At 33.3% G+C, this 17,365-nt stretch overlaps 1 protein-coding gene across 2 annotated transcripts in view; it reads right to left on the bottom strand.

Annotated features, from left to right (window-relative positions):
- The window catches only part of LOC110815021 (histone H3-lysine(4) N-trimethyltransferase ATX1-like), a 31,384-nt gene extending 15,771 nt beyond the window's left edge, over window positions 1-15,613 (bottom strand). For both annotated transcript variants that reach the window (XR_015818040.1, XM_088216609.1), the window contains exons 1-18: window positions 14,766-15,613; window positions 14,409-14,460; window positions 14,260-14,334; window positions 13,894-14,113; window positions 12,262-12,385; window positions 12,062-12,166; window positions 11,693-11,898; window positions 11,473-11,565; window positions 11,230-11,327; window positions 10,781-10,936; window positions 10,433-10,576; window positions 2,990-3,037; window positions 2,722-2,839; window positions 2,577-2,642; window positions 2,434-2,495; window positions 2,182-2,238; window positions 1,183-1,251; window positions 838-1,036 (exon numbers count right to left, since the gene is read on the bottom strand). Coding sequence is in view for 1 of the 2 variants with exons in the window: in XM_088216609.1 (XP_088072735.1) it covers window positions 838-1,036; window positions 1,183-1,251; window positions 2,182-2,238; window positions 2,434-2,495; window positions 2,577-2,642; window positions 2,722-2,839; window positions 2,990-3,037; window positions 10,433-10,576; window positions 10,781-10,936; window positions 11,230-11,327; window positions 11,473-11,565; window positions 11,693-11,898; window positions 12,062-12,166; window positions 12,262-12,385; window positions 13,894-14,113; window positions 14,260-14,334; window positions 14,409-14,460; window positions 14,766-15,403 (2,530 nt within the window). In the remaining variant the exon portion in view is untranslated. The remainder of the gene's footprint in view (window positions 1-837; window positions 1,037-1,182; window positions 1,252-2,181; window positions 2,239-2,433; window positions 2,496-2,576; window positions 2,643-2,721; window positions 2,840-2,989; window positions 3,038-10,432; window positions 10,577-10,780; window positions 10,937-11,229; window positions 11,328-11,472; window positions 11,566-11,692; window positions 11,899-12,061; window positions 12,167-12,261; window positions 12,386-13,893; window positions 14,114-14,259; window positions 14,335-14,408; window positions 14,461-14,765) is intronic.
- Window positions 15,614-17,365: the final 1,752 nt, after the last annotated feature.

The following is a 17,365-nucleotide window of genomic DNA, read 5'->3' as shown; positions in this document are numbered from 1 at the left end:
AAAATCTATTTTAAATGAAAAATGAAAATGACCTCATATGGAATTCCATGTAAAATTGGAACAATGTCTTCCAAATTCCACTAAAATTAATGGAATTTAAAATACATTCTTTCAATTATATATTAACTACCAATTCTTTTGTTATCTCGAGATAATGTACATCATCTCCTAATTGATCTAAGCATAGATTTGCAAAGGAATTCCACAAAATCTTCATCTTTCTTGTAAACATAGTGTGAATCTACTTTTATGTTTTTTTATACATTTGGTCCAACTAGTTTAGGCTCTTGGCTATTCATTAAGTTATGAAATATTCCATTTCTCTTCTCTTATTAATTCTACAGATTACTAAAATGGAGGATTTGGGACATACAATTGACTGAATTTTTGGGTCAAAGATTTAGATCTAGAAGTTCTTAACTTAATTTTGGTTTTAGGTAAGGATATTAGTTTTTATTTAAGGAGCTTTATTTTTTTATTTTCAAGATAAAGAACCAACTTGTATACTTTATTAGTTTTTAATGTTTCAAGTAATTGTTATTGTCTTTGCTTGAGGATTGTTTAAAGTCTTGCATATTTATGTATTTTCTCATAAATGTGCACTTTGACGTGCCTAATGTTGGTCCTCAAGCATCAAAATAAGATTAAGGAAGCAACATAACAAAAAAAATGTGGTATTTAAAAAAAACAAAAGAAAAATGTGGGACGGTGGTATGCAGGAGTTATATAACTTCTACAAAGAGACACAGAAAATCATAGAATAAGTCATTCCAGTGTTATAGTAGCCAAAATACAATAAATATAACTGTAGAAAGTACTTTATGTTTAACAACATACCAGTACGGGCACAGCCAGAAGGATTAGATGGTGGGACATAATCAGAACATGGACGAGCAATCTGCCCAATCCGTTCATCAGATGCTGAACGATCATTAGACGGTTGCCTATGCTTCTTGCAAAAGGAAAGAAAGCGAATGCACTGATCTTCTTCATCATCATCTACAGAAAGGAGATGGAGCCTATCCTCATCCTCAAGCTATGCAACCAAAAAGAGAATAAATATACAAGGAGTTTATGAGCCATATTATCTATCAGCAACACTAAGGAAAACATCCTGTATAACACCAAGCCAATAAAAGTATACAATAAAATCCCCAGAATCACCTGAGGATAACAAAATACCTCAACACAAAGACCAGCAGCACGCGCACACAGTGGATGATATGCCACCCGACAAGAATTGTTTGAACACTGTAAACAATGAGTATAATCACTTTATTATTGCTCAGAGATGGTCTTGGAATGTAACATCTTCACAGCCGGAAGTTCCAACTTCCGGTAGTGATGTTAAATTCCGCAGGAAAAACTGGAAGTAGAGAACATAATAGTTACAACCAAGCACACAACTGGGCTCAGAATGGGTGGAGCACAAGGACATAATCACAGGCTTCACACATTTATAGCTTCCTTCTCAGAAAAAAAAAAAAAAGAAAAAAAAAAGTTATACTCACCTCTTCATGAAGACACTAGTTATAAAATCAAAATAATATAACTAGTGTCTTCATTGGTCTTCCTCTGTAACTTGATGTAGAAGTGTATTATAACCCTATATTATTTTGATTTTTTTTTAAATGAAATCTTCAAACTCAAATTTCTACACCAAGTTTTAATATATTTTTACACCAAGTCACAAAGGAAGACAAATTTCCCAAGTATTCGAATGGAAGAGAAAACATATGAGATGAAAGGGGACAAATAAAACCATTTGGTACATCATATATAAGCTAAATAACTATTGTCTTCAGTTGAACCATGTTCTATATAACTAGAAGTTGAATTACTCTCAAAAATAAACCAATTAGCCTTTTGTTTCTTTCTTAATCATCCTGATTTTCCTTCTTCTTCCAATAATTTTGTATGATATAATTAAACGAAAGATACTTCAGATCTACAGCCATAAAAAATGATCATTGTTCCCTTCAGAGCATAGCATAGTTCTCCCAAATTTGGAAAAACTTCTGATATCACATTGACAACGAAAAATACCATCCTGATTTTAGGGATGACTTCTATTATTTTGACTCAATATTAGAAATCAAAACAATGAATGGATTCCGAAAAGGAAAGAAACCATAATGGTAAATCCATCATGGTTGATTAATAACCAATTTATGATCTTACTTGGATACAAGCTCCATATGCTACACCACAGATGCTACATAACAGCTTCCAACGGTCCTGTTCAAAAGAGGATTAGCATTAGATAAACACATGATATTCCTTTATCTGATTCTCTATTCTCAAGTATTAATGGCAATGCTACACTGGATAATCCTCACCAAGAAAAAGCTATGGCCAGGGGGAAATTATTAAAACCAAACAACTGTCTCAGCAATAGCAGGAGTATCTTCAACAGCATAAAAGGAAGAGTACCTTACTAATTCTATTTAGTCCATCAATTGGCTCCATCCTCTTGATATCAGATAAGCATGTTTCTGAAAAAGAATAACACAAGTCAACCTCTATTCATTGAAAAAAATAACTAAAACCAATGAGTAAGCCATACTGTAACACACCAGGTATCCATATGGCACAAGCCAAATGAGCCCAACGTCCATCAGTCGTCGGCTTCATAGCACCTCCTAAAGAAAGTTCAACCACTTACTGGAAATGCATAATTCAAGGCCTTGCACAAAAATAAAATAGCATGCATCAACGTACCTATCACGGGACAAAGACAGCATGGTGGAGGAGTATCAGGGGCCCCTGGGCGACATAAGTTACATAACCACAGCACACCATCAACAGGTTCCAATTCCCCATAGCATCTAGCATGGACCTGTTTTACACAGAATGAAATGTTTTAACTGACTAGAGAAGTAAATTCTTAAAACTTTATACAACAGGTAGTGCGCAATCCATATGGCATCAAGTATGGGCAAAGAATTAGATAATAAAGATTGAACAAAAGAACCAAATAAGCCCTTACCATCATTCTGCATTTATCACATTGCAAGAAGAGATTGTTCTCATATTCCTACAGAAAAGAAAACTCCGATTAGCAGAACCAAAATAACACAACATCAATTATTTCTTTCTTTTTTTGAAATAAAACATATTTACAGAATATTTACGAATCTGTTAGTATATCTAATACATTCCAAAAATCCTCCAACAATAATCATTTCTCGTTCCAAATAAAAAAACAAAACATGTGAAGACCAGAGAGAATTGTCTCCCTTTCTCTTTGTTCTTCAGTTTTTATTTTTTTTCCCTTTTTGGCTACCAGAGAAGAGATGAACATTGTCGACACAGCAAGACAAGTCAAAATTTTTTAAAATATGAACAGAAAAGTGTGACAAATCAACACAAAGTTTGGTTTTGCTTACTATAGGTGTTTCTAAGTGGTATGAAGTGTATATAAGTTAAAATGTGTGTTAACTAGGGTAAATGACATATTAGTAATACCTCTTCATTTGTAATTAATTGTATTTTGTTGTATTGTCCTATTAACTTGTATATAAACTTAGTATTCAATGAAACACACGCATTCATTCTTCCATATTGTATTAGAGCTCGAGGACAAAAATCCTAAGTCTCCTTCACTAACTCTAATCGGCCTTCATTACCGAAATAAAACACAGAACCCTAAGGAACCGGCCTTCATTGCTGACCACCAATGCTAAGAACCCGCCTTCATCCCTATCTCCACGCGCCTCCAGTTGCGCACAGCTCTGTTCAACTACATATTCAGCCTCTATCTGCAGGCAGCCCAGCGTGTCTGCCACTGCTCCCTGCAGCTACACCGCCCAGTTGAGCACCTGCCTATCAGCCATAGATCTTCTCCCCCGCGTGCAGCCACCAACTATTCAGCTTCCAGTCGCTGATCTTGTCCAGCCAGTAATCTCCTTCCTATGAATTCCTTATTCGAATTTAGTTGCCCTCAAAACCTTACAGAAATAACGTCCCAAATCACTATACAAATCCCAACATAGGAAATTCAGCATAAAACAATGGCACTGGACACCTTTTTGGCACCGGATCAAAATCATGAGACCCAAATTTTGGTGCTTGGGATAAAGAGAACTCAATAACAATAGCTTGACTGAAATTTTACTTCATCAGAGATAAACAACACAATTATGTTCTTCTACAGCAAAAGAGGTTTGAATGCAGTTAAAGAAACCTATTTTAGAGATAAATATATTACTCAGATATAAGACCTAATGGTCAAGACATGGTTCAAAAAATAGAAAAAAAGTCACTCACTGAGTACTCTTAACTTGTTGAAAAATTGGCTGCAGAAATTGAACCAGGATCACTGCCTTATTATGAACTGTAGCAAGGATGCAACTCGCTTAAAGCAGTTTATAGAAAAAGACCGTGCCTACCAATTCATGGCCGGTCTCAATCTGAAGTTTGATCAAGTCAGGATCCAAATCTTGGAAAAAGAAGAATTATGATCACTGAATGAGGTAATCTCTATTGTTACTGCAAAAAAAAAGCAGAAGAGTGGTTATGCTAGAACTTTGCTCCAGTTACAACTTGTTCCTAATCTCTAAAAGTCCCAAACCATGCCAGCAGACAAAAGAGTTGAATCTCACTGAAATCCTAGCCTTCAGTAGAGAAAACAGGGACAATCTTTAGTGTATCTTCTGCAAAAAAACCTCAACATACCAAAGAAAAGTTTCAAAAGCTGAATGAAAAGCCTAATGCCTCTAATAGAGATGAGGATACAATAACAATTTCCAAAAATCTCAAGGACAGACATATAGCCCACCCATAGTGAGAGTAAAAACTCTAGACCTCAGCGATTTTAATATAGAAATTGAATGTTTGATGATACGACTTGAATGCTTGGAAAAACCTAAACGTACAGGTCTTTTGACACATTCAGGTATAGCTTTCTATTTCTCATGGTTTAAATGCCTTAAAGAGACCTCTTTTACTGTCATGGATTGTGAACTTAGGAGCTAGGGACCATATGACAAAGACTTCTAAATTTTTTAATACCTATGCTCCATTTCCGTCAACAAAAAATCGTCACTGCTAATAGTTCACTGACTAGTAGCAGGAGTTGAAAACATAAAATTCAACTCTCACTTTACTATGTACTCCATGTGTCGTACATTATTATTTTTTAAAAAAATAAAAAGTGTAATAAGTATATTAACAAGGTATCAAACAAGGATACCACTCATGTACAAAAGATTTACAAATGTGTTAGAGTGTCAATGACAATCCCAAAATCTACATCACTCTCAAAATCCATGTGTCTACATTATGCCTAAATCTTACATCAATAACTAAATTATCTAAAAACCTTAATTATAAAGTGATTTTTTCTCCCATTCTCATTGTGAATTTCAAGACCAAACATCAAGTAGAATTATTGGGCATGATGAGGCTCGAGACGAGCTAAACTTCTAGGATATGCCTCAGATACCACGTATCTTCCTCTCTATCAATACACCAAATAAATTACGGTTATATCATAGAAGACTATGATACTCTTCTTTCTCTACCCTTAAGGTTATGTTTCCCTCTTTATTTTTCGATTCTAATAATAGTAAAATTACATTGCAATGAATGTGAACTAGCAAAACACTGACTTTTAGTTTTTCTTCCTAGGAAGAAAAGAAAAAAGTTTCCTTTCGCCTTGATTCATATTGATATTTAGGTCCCTCAAACATTCCTAATACTTTTAGAGCTTGATAGCTTGTCTCTTATTAATAATTGTACTCGATAACTTAGTGTTTTTGTTGAAATCTAGAGATGAAGTTACTCATACCCTTCTCTAACTCTGTACTATGATCAAATACAGTTTCGAGGTAAAAATTAAATACTTCTGAATCAGTAATGCCAAAGACCACTCTAACCAAACTCCGTCATCCTTCTTTCAAAAAGAATGAATTGTTAATGAATCTTCTTGTGTCTACACTCCACAACGAAATGGAATAGCTGAACAAACAAACAGCCACGTGCATTTTTGTGTCAAAACCATGTACCTAAACATTATAGGGACGAAGTTGTGTTAACTACCACCTACTTTATAAACCAGTCACTATCTCAGGTACTAGAATTTTGCAATCATATGGAAGTTCTTGCTACTTTTTTTCCCTAAAGTACAAGTCTCCAATAAAATTATCCCTTAGGTCTTCAGGCATGTTGCCTATGTTCACGTACATCAGTCACAAAGAGGAAAACTTGACCTTAAAGCCATTAGGTTTTAGTAAGCCTTATCTTTTGAGGAAGACTAGTACACTCAATGATGAGGAGGATCAATCTTTTTTTATCTTCTCTACCTTGCAAAACTATACCTTTTAAAATAACACAGAAAACCAATGCCCACAACGTGAATTTGACCCCATAACTCCAGAAAATAAGCTTGAACCTCAAACCAGACCAGACCCACAATTTCCCAGGTGTACTAAAAAACAAAGAACTTGGACTAAAATCCAAAACAAGTTCAAGTGTCTGAGTCAAGTGCTTGAAATGAGTAAGCTCTAAGAACTCTCCTTTTTCCTATATTAACATAAATATTACATTCAGAATGAGGACAAGCAAATGCACTAAGCATTCACTCCATCCAATCTCAAACTCTGTATCTCTTGAAAAATGCTCCCAAGCTCACAAGATTTTTCATGATGAATAGAGTATCTATTCCCACCACACTATCTAAGGCTTTAACCAGAGGAATGGAAGAATGATATAAATATTAAATTGGAAGCATAAAAAAAGAATCAAATGTGGAAGTAGTGTAATTACCTAAGGGGAAGACACCGTTAGATTACAAGTAGATACTCACTATCAAATACAAACTTGATGGAACTACTGAAAGATATAACACAAGACTGGTGGCCAAAAGGTTATACCCCTACGAGATTGACTACCAAGAGACATTTGTACGTGTTGCAAAAATGAATACGATACATGTCATATTGTATTTTGCTGCTAATTTCACTTAGCAACTGCAACAATTTCATGTAAAGAACGTTTTCCTGCATGGGAAATTAAAAGAAGAAATTTACATGAAAATTCCTCCCAGTTTTCCAAGAAAGTAGAAACAAACAATGAATAAACTAAAAGATAGTGTACAAGTTTAAGCAATCCCCCAGAGCATGGTTTGAAAGACTTGCAAAAGTAATGTTATCTATAAGATACAGGCAGAGTCAAACACTGTGTTCATTAAATGCTCAGAGCCAAAGGGAGTCACAGCCTCCTGGTACAAGTATATAATATAATTGTTACATGAAATAACAAAGAAGAAAATGTGGTCTGCAAGCAATGTTTGGCTAGAGTTGAAGAAAAAAAAAATTGGAGAAGTTAAAATGTTTTCCCAAAATAGAGGTGGCCTACTCGAACTTAGAAATATTCATCCTACACGAAAAATATGTCACACGCCTTTTGAAAGAAACAAGCTAGCATGCAAACCTACTAGCACACCAATTGATCCAAATCATAAACTGGGAATAGTAAAAGAAGACATAAACGTGGGCAAGGAAATGTACCAGAAACTTGTGTGAAATTGGCATACTTATTACATACCAAGTTAGATATTACAAATGTACTAAGTGTAGTAAGCCCGTTTATGCACAAGCCAAAAGAAGTCCACCTGCAAACTGTCTACAAGATACTCCACTACTTGAACGGTACACCAAGGAAGGAAATTATGTTTAAGGAAACAACGTGCTACTTCTTGAGACATACACTGATGCAGATTATGCAAGACCACTAGTTCACAAAAGATCGACTTCTAGATATTGTACATTTCTTAGAGGGAATCTAATGATTTAGAGAAGTAAAAAGTAGAATGTGGTAACCCAATCTAATACAGAATTAGTGTTGAGAGCAATGGCTTGAGGAGTTTATGAGCTTTTTATGGTTGAATTTGATTTTTTAAAAGACCTAAAGATTGAATGGGATAGACCTATAAGTTAGCAATTAATGCCGCTAACAATCCAGTAAAACAGAACAGAACGAACGACATTGAAGTAGACAAACAAAGACACTTCACCAAAAAAATGTTGGATAGTGGGCTAATATAAACTCCATACATGTCCACCACTTTGCAACTTGTTGATATGTTGACTAAAAGATTGAGTAATCTCTGATTTTAGATAATTATTGCAAAACTGGGAATTGATAATATTTATTCACCAGCTTAAGAGTGTTGAGAAACATTTATTAAGTTAAACCGTGTTTAGGTAGAGTAAATGGCATATTAGTAATATACTTGTTTCCTTGTTATTAATTGCATTTCCTTGCATTGCTCCTATTAACTCGTACATATAGAACTATAATATTCAATAAAATACATATTCATTTTTCTATGCTAATCATCATTTTTAAGCAATTTATTCAAATCTATATGTTTAATAATGTGTAATACTACAATGTCAATTATTTTTTATTTAGAAACATAATATCAAACATTAAAAGACCAAAGAGATGAATATTGTTCACATGCTCAAGAGACTAGTCAAAGAGTTTTAAAATATGAGCAAAACATGAGAAAAATGCGACCAAAGCATTCGGCTTTGGTTATTAGGCGCTTAGCACCACTGTTAAGCACTGAGTTCGAATATATATGATCAGTAATGTAATAATTCAACATCAATCATTTTCATGTCCAAATAAAAAATCATAACATGAAAAGACCGAAGAAAATGAACTCTCTTCCTCCTCTTTCTTTTTCATTTTTTGCAACTAAAGAAGATATAGAAACTCTACGAGATGAATATTGCCCACACGGCCAAACCATTAGTCAAAGGGCTTTTTTTCTTGAAATATGAGCAAAAACGAACAAACTCAACCAAAGCATTTATGATGTAAGATAAAAAGAACTTAAGCACAATGTTTAGAGAAAATGTATTCAAGAAGCAAGAATCGGAGATTTGAGTTCTCATAATCAAATCACTAGCTCAAATATTTGTATTATAACAAGCATATGAATACCCAACCATATAACAGCACTAGGGTAATCTATTTATAAGCACCACATTACAATCAAAATAGGAATCTTAAATTTATCTAGGAATTCTAATAAGTTGGAAGATAAAATAATTAATTAGAGTAGCCTAAAATGGAGATAATTAGATAAAGATCCTAACTAAATAGCAAATAGCAAACGTGTACATTAAGAAACCTACAGATACTAGTTTCTAAATAAGCTAAACAAGTACCTCAATAACACATAAGTAACATAATTATATAAATATATCTTAGTATCAAAACATATCCACTTTAGGATCTTCTTAAATCTGTAACCTTCTATCTCACTTGATAAAAACACAACCTCGAGTTCTAAAACACAGAAATAGAAAAAATATCAACATTAGAACTTGCTTTCCTAGTAATTAAAACTTGCGAAACTTGAGATGGGTCACGAGAGAATAAGAATTCTTGCAAAATCAAGATTTCCAAAGACATGGAAACTCTCAAAGGAGATGAACATTTCCTGTACACAGAAGATATTAATCAAAGGGTTTCAGCCAAACTATTAGGTGCTTTTAAGCTTAAGCACTTCTTAAAATTTCTATGCTTAGTTCCTATTTAGATACTTTGTGTTGTATTCTTAATATCATATTTATTACCTTTACATTTCACTAATTTATTAATTTACTATTTTAAAATAAAAACATAATAATTTTTTTTGAAATAATAAGATAAAAATATAATAATAATTCATTATAAATTATTCTATAGCTACTAGAAATTATTCAAATAAATTCTGTTTAAATATTAATGACTAATGGTTTTAAATTAATAATTTTACTGAATAAAATCGATATAACAATTAAATTAAAATAAATATTTCTAAAATATTTTAAATTGTTCAAAGATTCTTAAGAAAAAGACTAATATTACTTAAAGATTGTAATAATTAATTTTTTACATTATTTTTTATCATTTCAACACTTATTACTCATTTCATAACATAATTAATCAAAAATTATATTATATTTTATATTAACATCACTTTTTACAACAAATTTCACCTAATATTATATTGCTTTCACAGTAAAGCTACTTTTACCTAGAGTAATTTTTATGTCGATCTTAAAACTCACGCTATGAGCATAGGCTAAACCAACCCTTACTAATTTAATAAATAGGGTGCTTAGCAAGTAGCAATAAACAACTTAAAATAGGAAAAGAAGTAAGCACTTCCCACTTAACTTTCTCCGTACTAGAAAATGCTTATTTCTTTGACATGTTTAGTTATCTAGTTACCCTAATATATTTATTTTTAAAAAGTACCATAAGACTTACCTTTTTACGGTATACATCTTTATCAATTTATGTAATTGGTTATTTTTAAATCAACATCTAAATGTTTTACGTAAAGTGGTGGTTTAAGCATGATTTTTTCAACAAACCAAAACACCTTTTTAGTGTTAAAGATGCAAGATAGAAAAAGTGGAATTACCTCATCCATGTGACAAACATTGCACTTATCAAGGTCCCTCCAGTTGACACGAACTGGTCTATAACCAACATGCAGATCTTCATACCTTCCAGGACGATATTTGGACACTGAAAATTTTGAATGAAATCTTGATTTTGATAGCCCCTGTCAGTTCAGTAGAACTCATCATAGGCTGACAACCACAATTCAAATGGAAAGCAAAAATTTGCATTATTATGTATCAACACATGTGCTTGGAAGGTGTTAACATTTTTCAAGATAGAGAAGAAATTGGTGGGACCTGTGCAAGTAAAATAAAGATTACTGCTTAAGGCAGGCAAAAAAAAATATTAAATTTGTTATATTTACCTCTATTAATTTGACAACTTCAGGATTGGAGAAACCAAACATGTCCAAACCAGATATATAGATCCTTTCTCCAGAACCAGAACCATCAATATTTTTCATTTTCCTTAACTTTCTATATACTTTATTCCAGCATGCAGATGGCGATGATCCTTTGAACTGTGAGAAATATGCCACTAGGAAATTAGCAGTCGATCCATCTCTTGATAACAAGATGTCCCACAAATGCATAGGTTATGGGAGTGTATTACTAGAAACACTATACATGCACACAAGCATAGAGAAAGAGGACAATTTTTTTAGTTAGTCGTTAAAGGACTTTGTAGTGCTTGAACGTGAGCCATACAAGAACCCAGAAAAGGTATCCTGCCACTAGAGCGAAGCTCTTCGGGTACAGAGAGAAAGAACAATTAGGTCATAAAAGCACAGACATCATCAGATACATGACTAACCTGTTCTCCATTATCTGCTGTCACTTTAAAAAGAGGTCGAATCTTTAAATCAGCATCCCTTAATACTTCCATCTTATATAAGGCACAATCATTTGGATCTGCAACCTCCAAAAATTGGAACCAATAATTATTCATGTCTCTGAATGCAAATAATATCATGAAAATCAAGGAAAGCAGAAAATGAAATTATGACAAGGGTGAAAATAGGTGGAGAAAAAAGAAGATGGATCCATGAATTTGGACCTTTTAGTGAAGTAAACTTCCTCATGGCTGTATATCCTTCAGGCCAGATAAACTTATCATTCTGGAAAAACTCTGAATCCTTAACAACCTTCCCTGCAAAAGAGAGTAAATTCCTATAAATAATCATTACTGCTTTTAAGTCCCAGTTAAAATAGGAAAACACATTTAAAATACCATAAATCATGAGGTAGAAGCAATTTAACACTCCTCAGAAACTTACCAAGGTTTAATATTCGTAAATCCCCCATTACATATGGAGAGGTCCCAAGACCTCCAGCTGTCCTCTGAAAAGCTCCATCTACTATGCAGTCTTCACCTGAATCTGAACTTGCTTCATCCTCACTACTTGTACTTGCACAATTATCAGCAGTATTGCCATTCCGCAGGCGAAGCATTCTAGCTGGAAGCTTCTGTTCACTAAGATACCTGCTTAAAACCAAATAATCAAGTTATGCCACAAATAAATAGGAGCATCTCAAATGGCTGGTTCCTTCAGTTATGTTCATGATACATTTAAGTAAACAAATCTCTGCATAAAAGTTAAATTAAGGAAAGTATCAATGGGGCAGAAAAAAACTACTGAGTTTACATTTTTGCTTCCTCCAAGCTTCGAGCGAAACGAGGTTGCTTGCACTTCAGGTGGTAGGAAGAAAGAAGTCCTTTGAGAAATGAGATAACTTGTTTCACTTTTATTCTAAACAGTCACAAAATAGTAATGTCAAGATAGAATTTACTGATTCCTGATAGTTGTTAATGAATAGGAGACATCAATCTTCAGATCTTGCAAACCTGGCAAAATCATGGGTGCCAAAAAATTGCACAGGAATTGATTTCCCTCCTGGTACTTTGTGTAAACCTTTACGGTCACCAACAAGAGATTCATCAACTATAATCGCAGGCCACATAGCATGACCTGCACTAGAACAACAGAAAGAATAAGTTGTACTATCGGAAGAAATCTTTTCAAGGAGATATAACAATAATATCAGCTCTTCAAGCCTTCACACTGTCAAAAAACATGTTTCTACTAGAAGACAAGCAGCAATAAGTAAAATTACTGGCATAACAAGGTGAAACGTTGGCAATAAGAAGACACCATTCTTTTTGTGCACCATTTGTTCATCACAAACATTATGCATTCATACGCTATGCGAACCATTTCCATTTTTTCTGAACTCAAAATTAGTGTTCCATAATGTAGCATAATCACTAACCACTTCAGCATAAAACAAATCTTTTGCAATTGGACAGGTATATGCTTTTGCAACAAAAAAGAAAAAACCTACCATACGCAAATGCAACTAACAATTCAAGAACAAGGGTCAGCAAAAGACAATAAGACCTATCCCAGCTTGCCAAGACATGTCAAAGCTTGCAATATACAAGTGACATAAAAGTCAGATGCACTTCAAGATCAATCATATGAGTCTAAGAATTTCCTTTCAACTATAGAAAATGAATAGTTGGTGCAATAAAGAGTAGGGAAGAGGCAAGCTTCCAATGTAAATTTGATCTTGAGAAGGCCTATTACCATGTTGCCTAGAATGTCTTTGTCTATTTCTTCAAAAGTGTGGGCTATGGTGAAGTTAGTGCAAATGGATTGAATGGTGTACTCCACAACTTCTCGTCTTGTCTAATTAATGGAGGTGCTTCAAGCTTTTAAAAGCAAGAAACAACCTTGTTTAAGGAGACACTCTCTGCCCTTTCTGGTTTATTCTTGTTATAGAAGTTTTAATAGGATGATTATAGGAGCTCGAAGGACAATTTTTTTAGGGTCTTTCTAGGGGAGAGAAATAATGAGCAAAATTTTCCCATCTCTCCTATCTTTTAAGTCAAGCAAGTCTTCTTTCCATATCAAGTCCCTCTTATTGTGTTTCTACGCAGTTTAGGGTGGCCAAATCTAAATTGATTCCCAGCAGTGGAGGGATACAAGTGGAGAACCTTGCCCAAATTTTGGGTTGACAGATGTTTTCTTATCCCATCTATTATCCTTCCCTTGACTAAACTTTTTCATGCCTTATATAGTTCGTTTAAAGGTCATTCAATCCTTAAAAAGAGAAGATCTTGGGGATACAATTGATATTTTATCCAATTTTATTGTATAATATTTGTTTTCTCTTTTCATGTACGTGGCAGCCCTCCCTTGCCGCCTCCATTTTTCCCTCCAATAAAAAGAGAGAATTTTTTGCTTACATATGACCACAGACAATGATTCTCATCAACCATGAGAGAATACTTTAACCAGAATGATCATGAAACAAGCCTGCTAACAGAACTCCTAACTGACATGGCAGTTTTTTATTACATTGAAGCAGAACTACATGTTTGACTAACCAAATGAAGTGCCAGGCAAGCCATGTGAATGGACATAAGAAAAAATAATAGACATAAGAATACATGTGCCCAGTGGATGTTGCATACCAGTTAGTTTTGCCCATATAATGTCTCCAGCTTCAAATTCTTGGCAGTCATCTAAACTAGCAGCCAAGACAACCATTTCGTTATAATCATTGCCATCAGTGTCTGCACTGTTAACACTAAATTTCAGGTTCAACCGCTCCATTTCTGCCCGAGAAAGGTGAAATTTAACTTTTTCATTTGGAATAATCAAATCTTCTTTATCTCCATCCACATATTCAATCTGCATTTGTGTCACTCATGTAAGCAAAAGGCTGTAGAAATGCAAGGTTCAAACAATTTTTTCCTACAGAATCTTTAAACTATCCAAATCATGAGGTTAGGAGAAGATAACAAAAAAATGAAATGAGAAAGATGGGAGATCCACACATGATGTCGATTGGTCTCTGAATTGTACCCAAGAACACGTCCAGCATACCAATCAGCATCCAACGGCCAAAAAACCTGTACTAAATTATGTTTAGTTTCACGAAATAAATATGCAAGCAAAGAACGCTTCTGATCAAGTGAATGCTTGCCTTGCATTGTAGGCCAATGAACGTTGCTGGATCAACACCATCAAAACTCAACCTGCTCAGGCACACATTTTGCAAATTGAGCCACAGACTGTCGACTACAAATTTGGTGATGAAAACACCAAAAAAAAAAAAAAAACTACTATACTGCAGTCTGCACATTAAAGTAAGGCGATAATAGCTAATTGTTTTTTTGTTTCCTAGCCAAAAAAAAAAAAAACACACTTTAAGAATTGCATTTGGTGAATCAAACGTTATGCAAGGAAGAACCAAAGCTCTAGGTTTGGGTTCACCCACATTATATCATAATTAGAAGTGAATTTTAGAAACTAAAAGAGCGGAGAAAGATACTCCACTCACCGGACCCACTTCCTAGAATCAGAAGAAGCCGAAAGACACTTATCGCCGGTCAGCAATGAATGGCCACTATTTCTCTCCGGCGTCAAAACATTCCTATGATTATTTCGATAATCCCTCAATCGCGGCCCATCCAGACCACGCAAAGCGCTGGAATCAACTCCCAATTTCACCAACTCACTGCTCCCAACTCTTTGCCTCTTCCCCTTCTTCCTCTTCAAATCACTGTTCGCTCCTTCCTCCGCCTCCGCAGTCTCATTACAGTCTTCCAGTTCAAGAATTTCGGTCTCGACATCCACCTCCTCCACGGTGGAGGACGAACAGCGCGCAAGCGCCGCATCGAAGAATGACAACCGCGGTCGTTTCTTCCGTCGATAGTAAACGCGTACGATTTCCGGTTTGTTGTCTGGAGTCGTGTGCGGTGGCTTAGGATCATCAGAGGCGTCCAGGTGACTGTCGATGAGCTTGCGGGCTTTGACTTTCTTCGACATGACGCTAGAGGATCCAGTGGCACCGCCACAGAGAGAAGCAGATGAGTAGACGCGGTCCAGAGACACGTACCGTATCGGAGTATCTGCGTGATTATCGACGTCGACGTCTTCTTCTGGCGGTTCGTGGTGTTGCTTTCTCAGAAACGCCATTGGATTGATTCTAAATTACCCTGGTCTGTGTACGAATGAGAGATTTCAAGGAGAATCCGTAAAATAGAACTTTTAGGGTTTATAATTCCAAATGGGAGAAAACTGGATCCTTTGGAGGGAGGTTCCCCCAAAATCATCAGTTTCCCGCCGTTCAAGAGGAAAAATAGTACAAGAGCTGAAGTAGGTTTTATTCCCTTGAGGTTTTGAATTGACACTTTCTTGAAAAAAAATATATATATACATATATATTTATAATAAAAATAAATCATAAACTAAACTCAAGTTCTTCTCCCACTGGTAATTAAAGTCGTCAAAAATATGCTAAAATTCCTTCAATTTTCAGAATATCAATGGTAATACATTGTTAATTACGAGTGAAACTTACTTCGCACCATTCATAATCTCGTTGATTTTAACCGTAGTTTAGCGCGATAGTTATTCATAATCTCGTTGATCCTAACCGTTTAAGTGTCAGACTTTTATTCGCGCAATATTAATATCTATTTTATTATATTTAAATTTTAATTTAATTTAATTTTAAATAAATTAAAAATAAAAATATAATTTACACTCATTTACTATTAATTACAATTAAGTGATTATACTTCTCTCATATATATAAATCTAATTATATTATTTTAAAATTTCACTAATATTCTCTCTATTTTAACAATGATCCTGTGGCTTTGCATTTTAGTGCAATAGCATTAGTATTGTATTAATCTCTAATAGCAATATGATTAAATTTGAATTATTTGTATAGATTAAATTAATTAAAATTGACCTACCGACTAATATAAAAGATATGACAACCATCACTATAAATTTGGTTTAAATTATAAAATTAAAATTATAACGAGTATGTTATTAAAAAATTATAACTAAATAATATAATTATAAGATTTCTATTACAATGTAAGAAAATGTATAAGCTATTAATAACAATAAATAAAATATTTTCTTAATTTAATGAGTTAAAGGAAAAATGTATAATATAATATTTTAGTGCACTTACAATAATAAAATGGTTCGGGTTATTAGTTAAAAGAAGATTATATATGTTGTACTAGTAAATGACTAAATACTAAATTGATTCATATATTATTTTTAAATATTTGAATAATTATTTTATTTTTTATTTCTTTTCAAAAAATATATATATTATTTATATTCATTCAATTTTATTAATATTTAGTTGATTTGTCATATAACATGTTATATATGACATATAAAATAATATTTTATTTTTATTACTTTAACATATTAAAAATAATAAGAAATAATTAGTTCGTTGATACTTACCTTCCGCGCTCACGTCTCCAGTCTTATTTTTTCCAACCAACATGTAACTGTAATTTAAGTATTTGAACTGATCGTTCTATTTTTTTTACTATTTTAATCTATCTACTTTTAAAAAAATGTGTGTTATTCATACCCATTAAATATTAGTAGTATAGTTACTAGATTTGTCATGTAATAATAGGTCGGAAAAGTAAATATTATTAATTATATAATTTTTTACATTAAATATTATGTGATATATGATATATAAAGTGATATTTTATTTTTATTACTTTAATATATCAAAAAATTAAAATAATAAAAAATAACTAGTCTGTTGACACTTACCTTTCGCGCTCACATGTTCTGTCTTATTTTCTCTAACCAACACGTAACTGTAATTTAAATATTTGAATTGATCGTTCTATTTTTCTTTTTTACTATTTTAGTCTATCTACTTTTTAAAAAATTGTGTGTTGTTCATATCTGTTAAATGTTAATAGCATAGTTATTAGATTTGTCATATAATAGTAGGTCGGAAACATAAATATTATTAACTATATATTTTTTTACATTAAATACCATGTGATATATGACCGTAAAATAATATTTTATTTTTATTACTTTAATATATCAACAAATTAAAATAATAAAAAATAACTAGTCCATTGACACTTACCT

This window comes from Carica papaya, chromosome 3, assembly GCF_054855325.1.
Source record: "Carica papaya isolate Zhongbai chromosome 3, ASM5485532v1, whole genome shotgun sequence".
Lineage (NCBI taxonomy): Eukaryota > Viridiplantae > Streptophyta > Magnoliopsida > Brassicales > Caricaceae > Carica > Carica papaya.
Note: the sequence above shows the minus strand (reverse complement) of the source record. Positions and strands in the feature narration are given on the sequence as shown.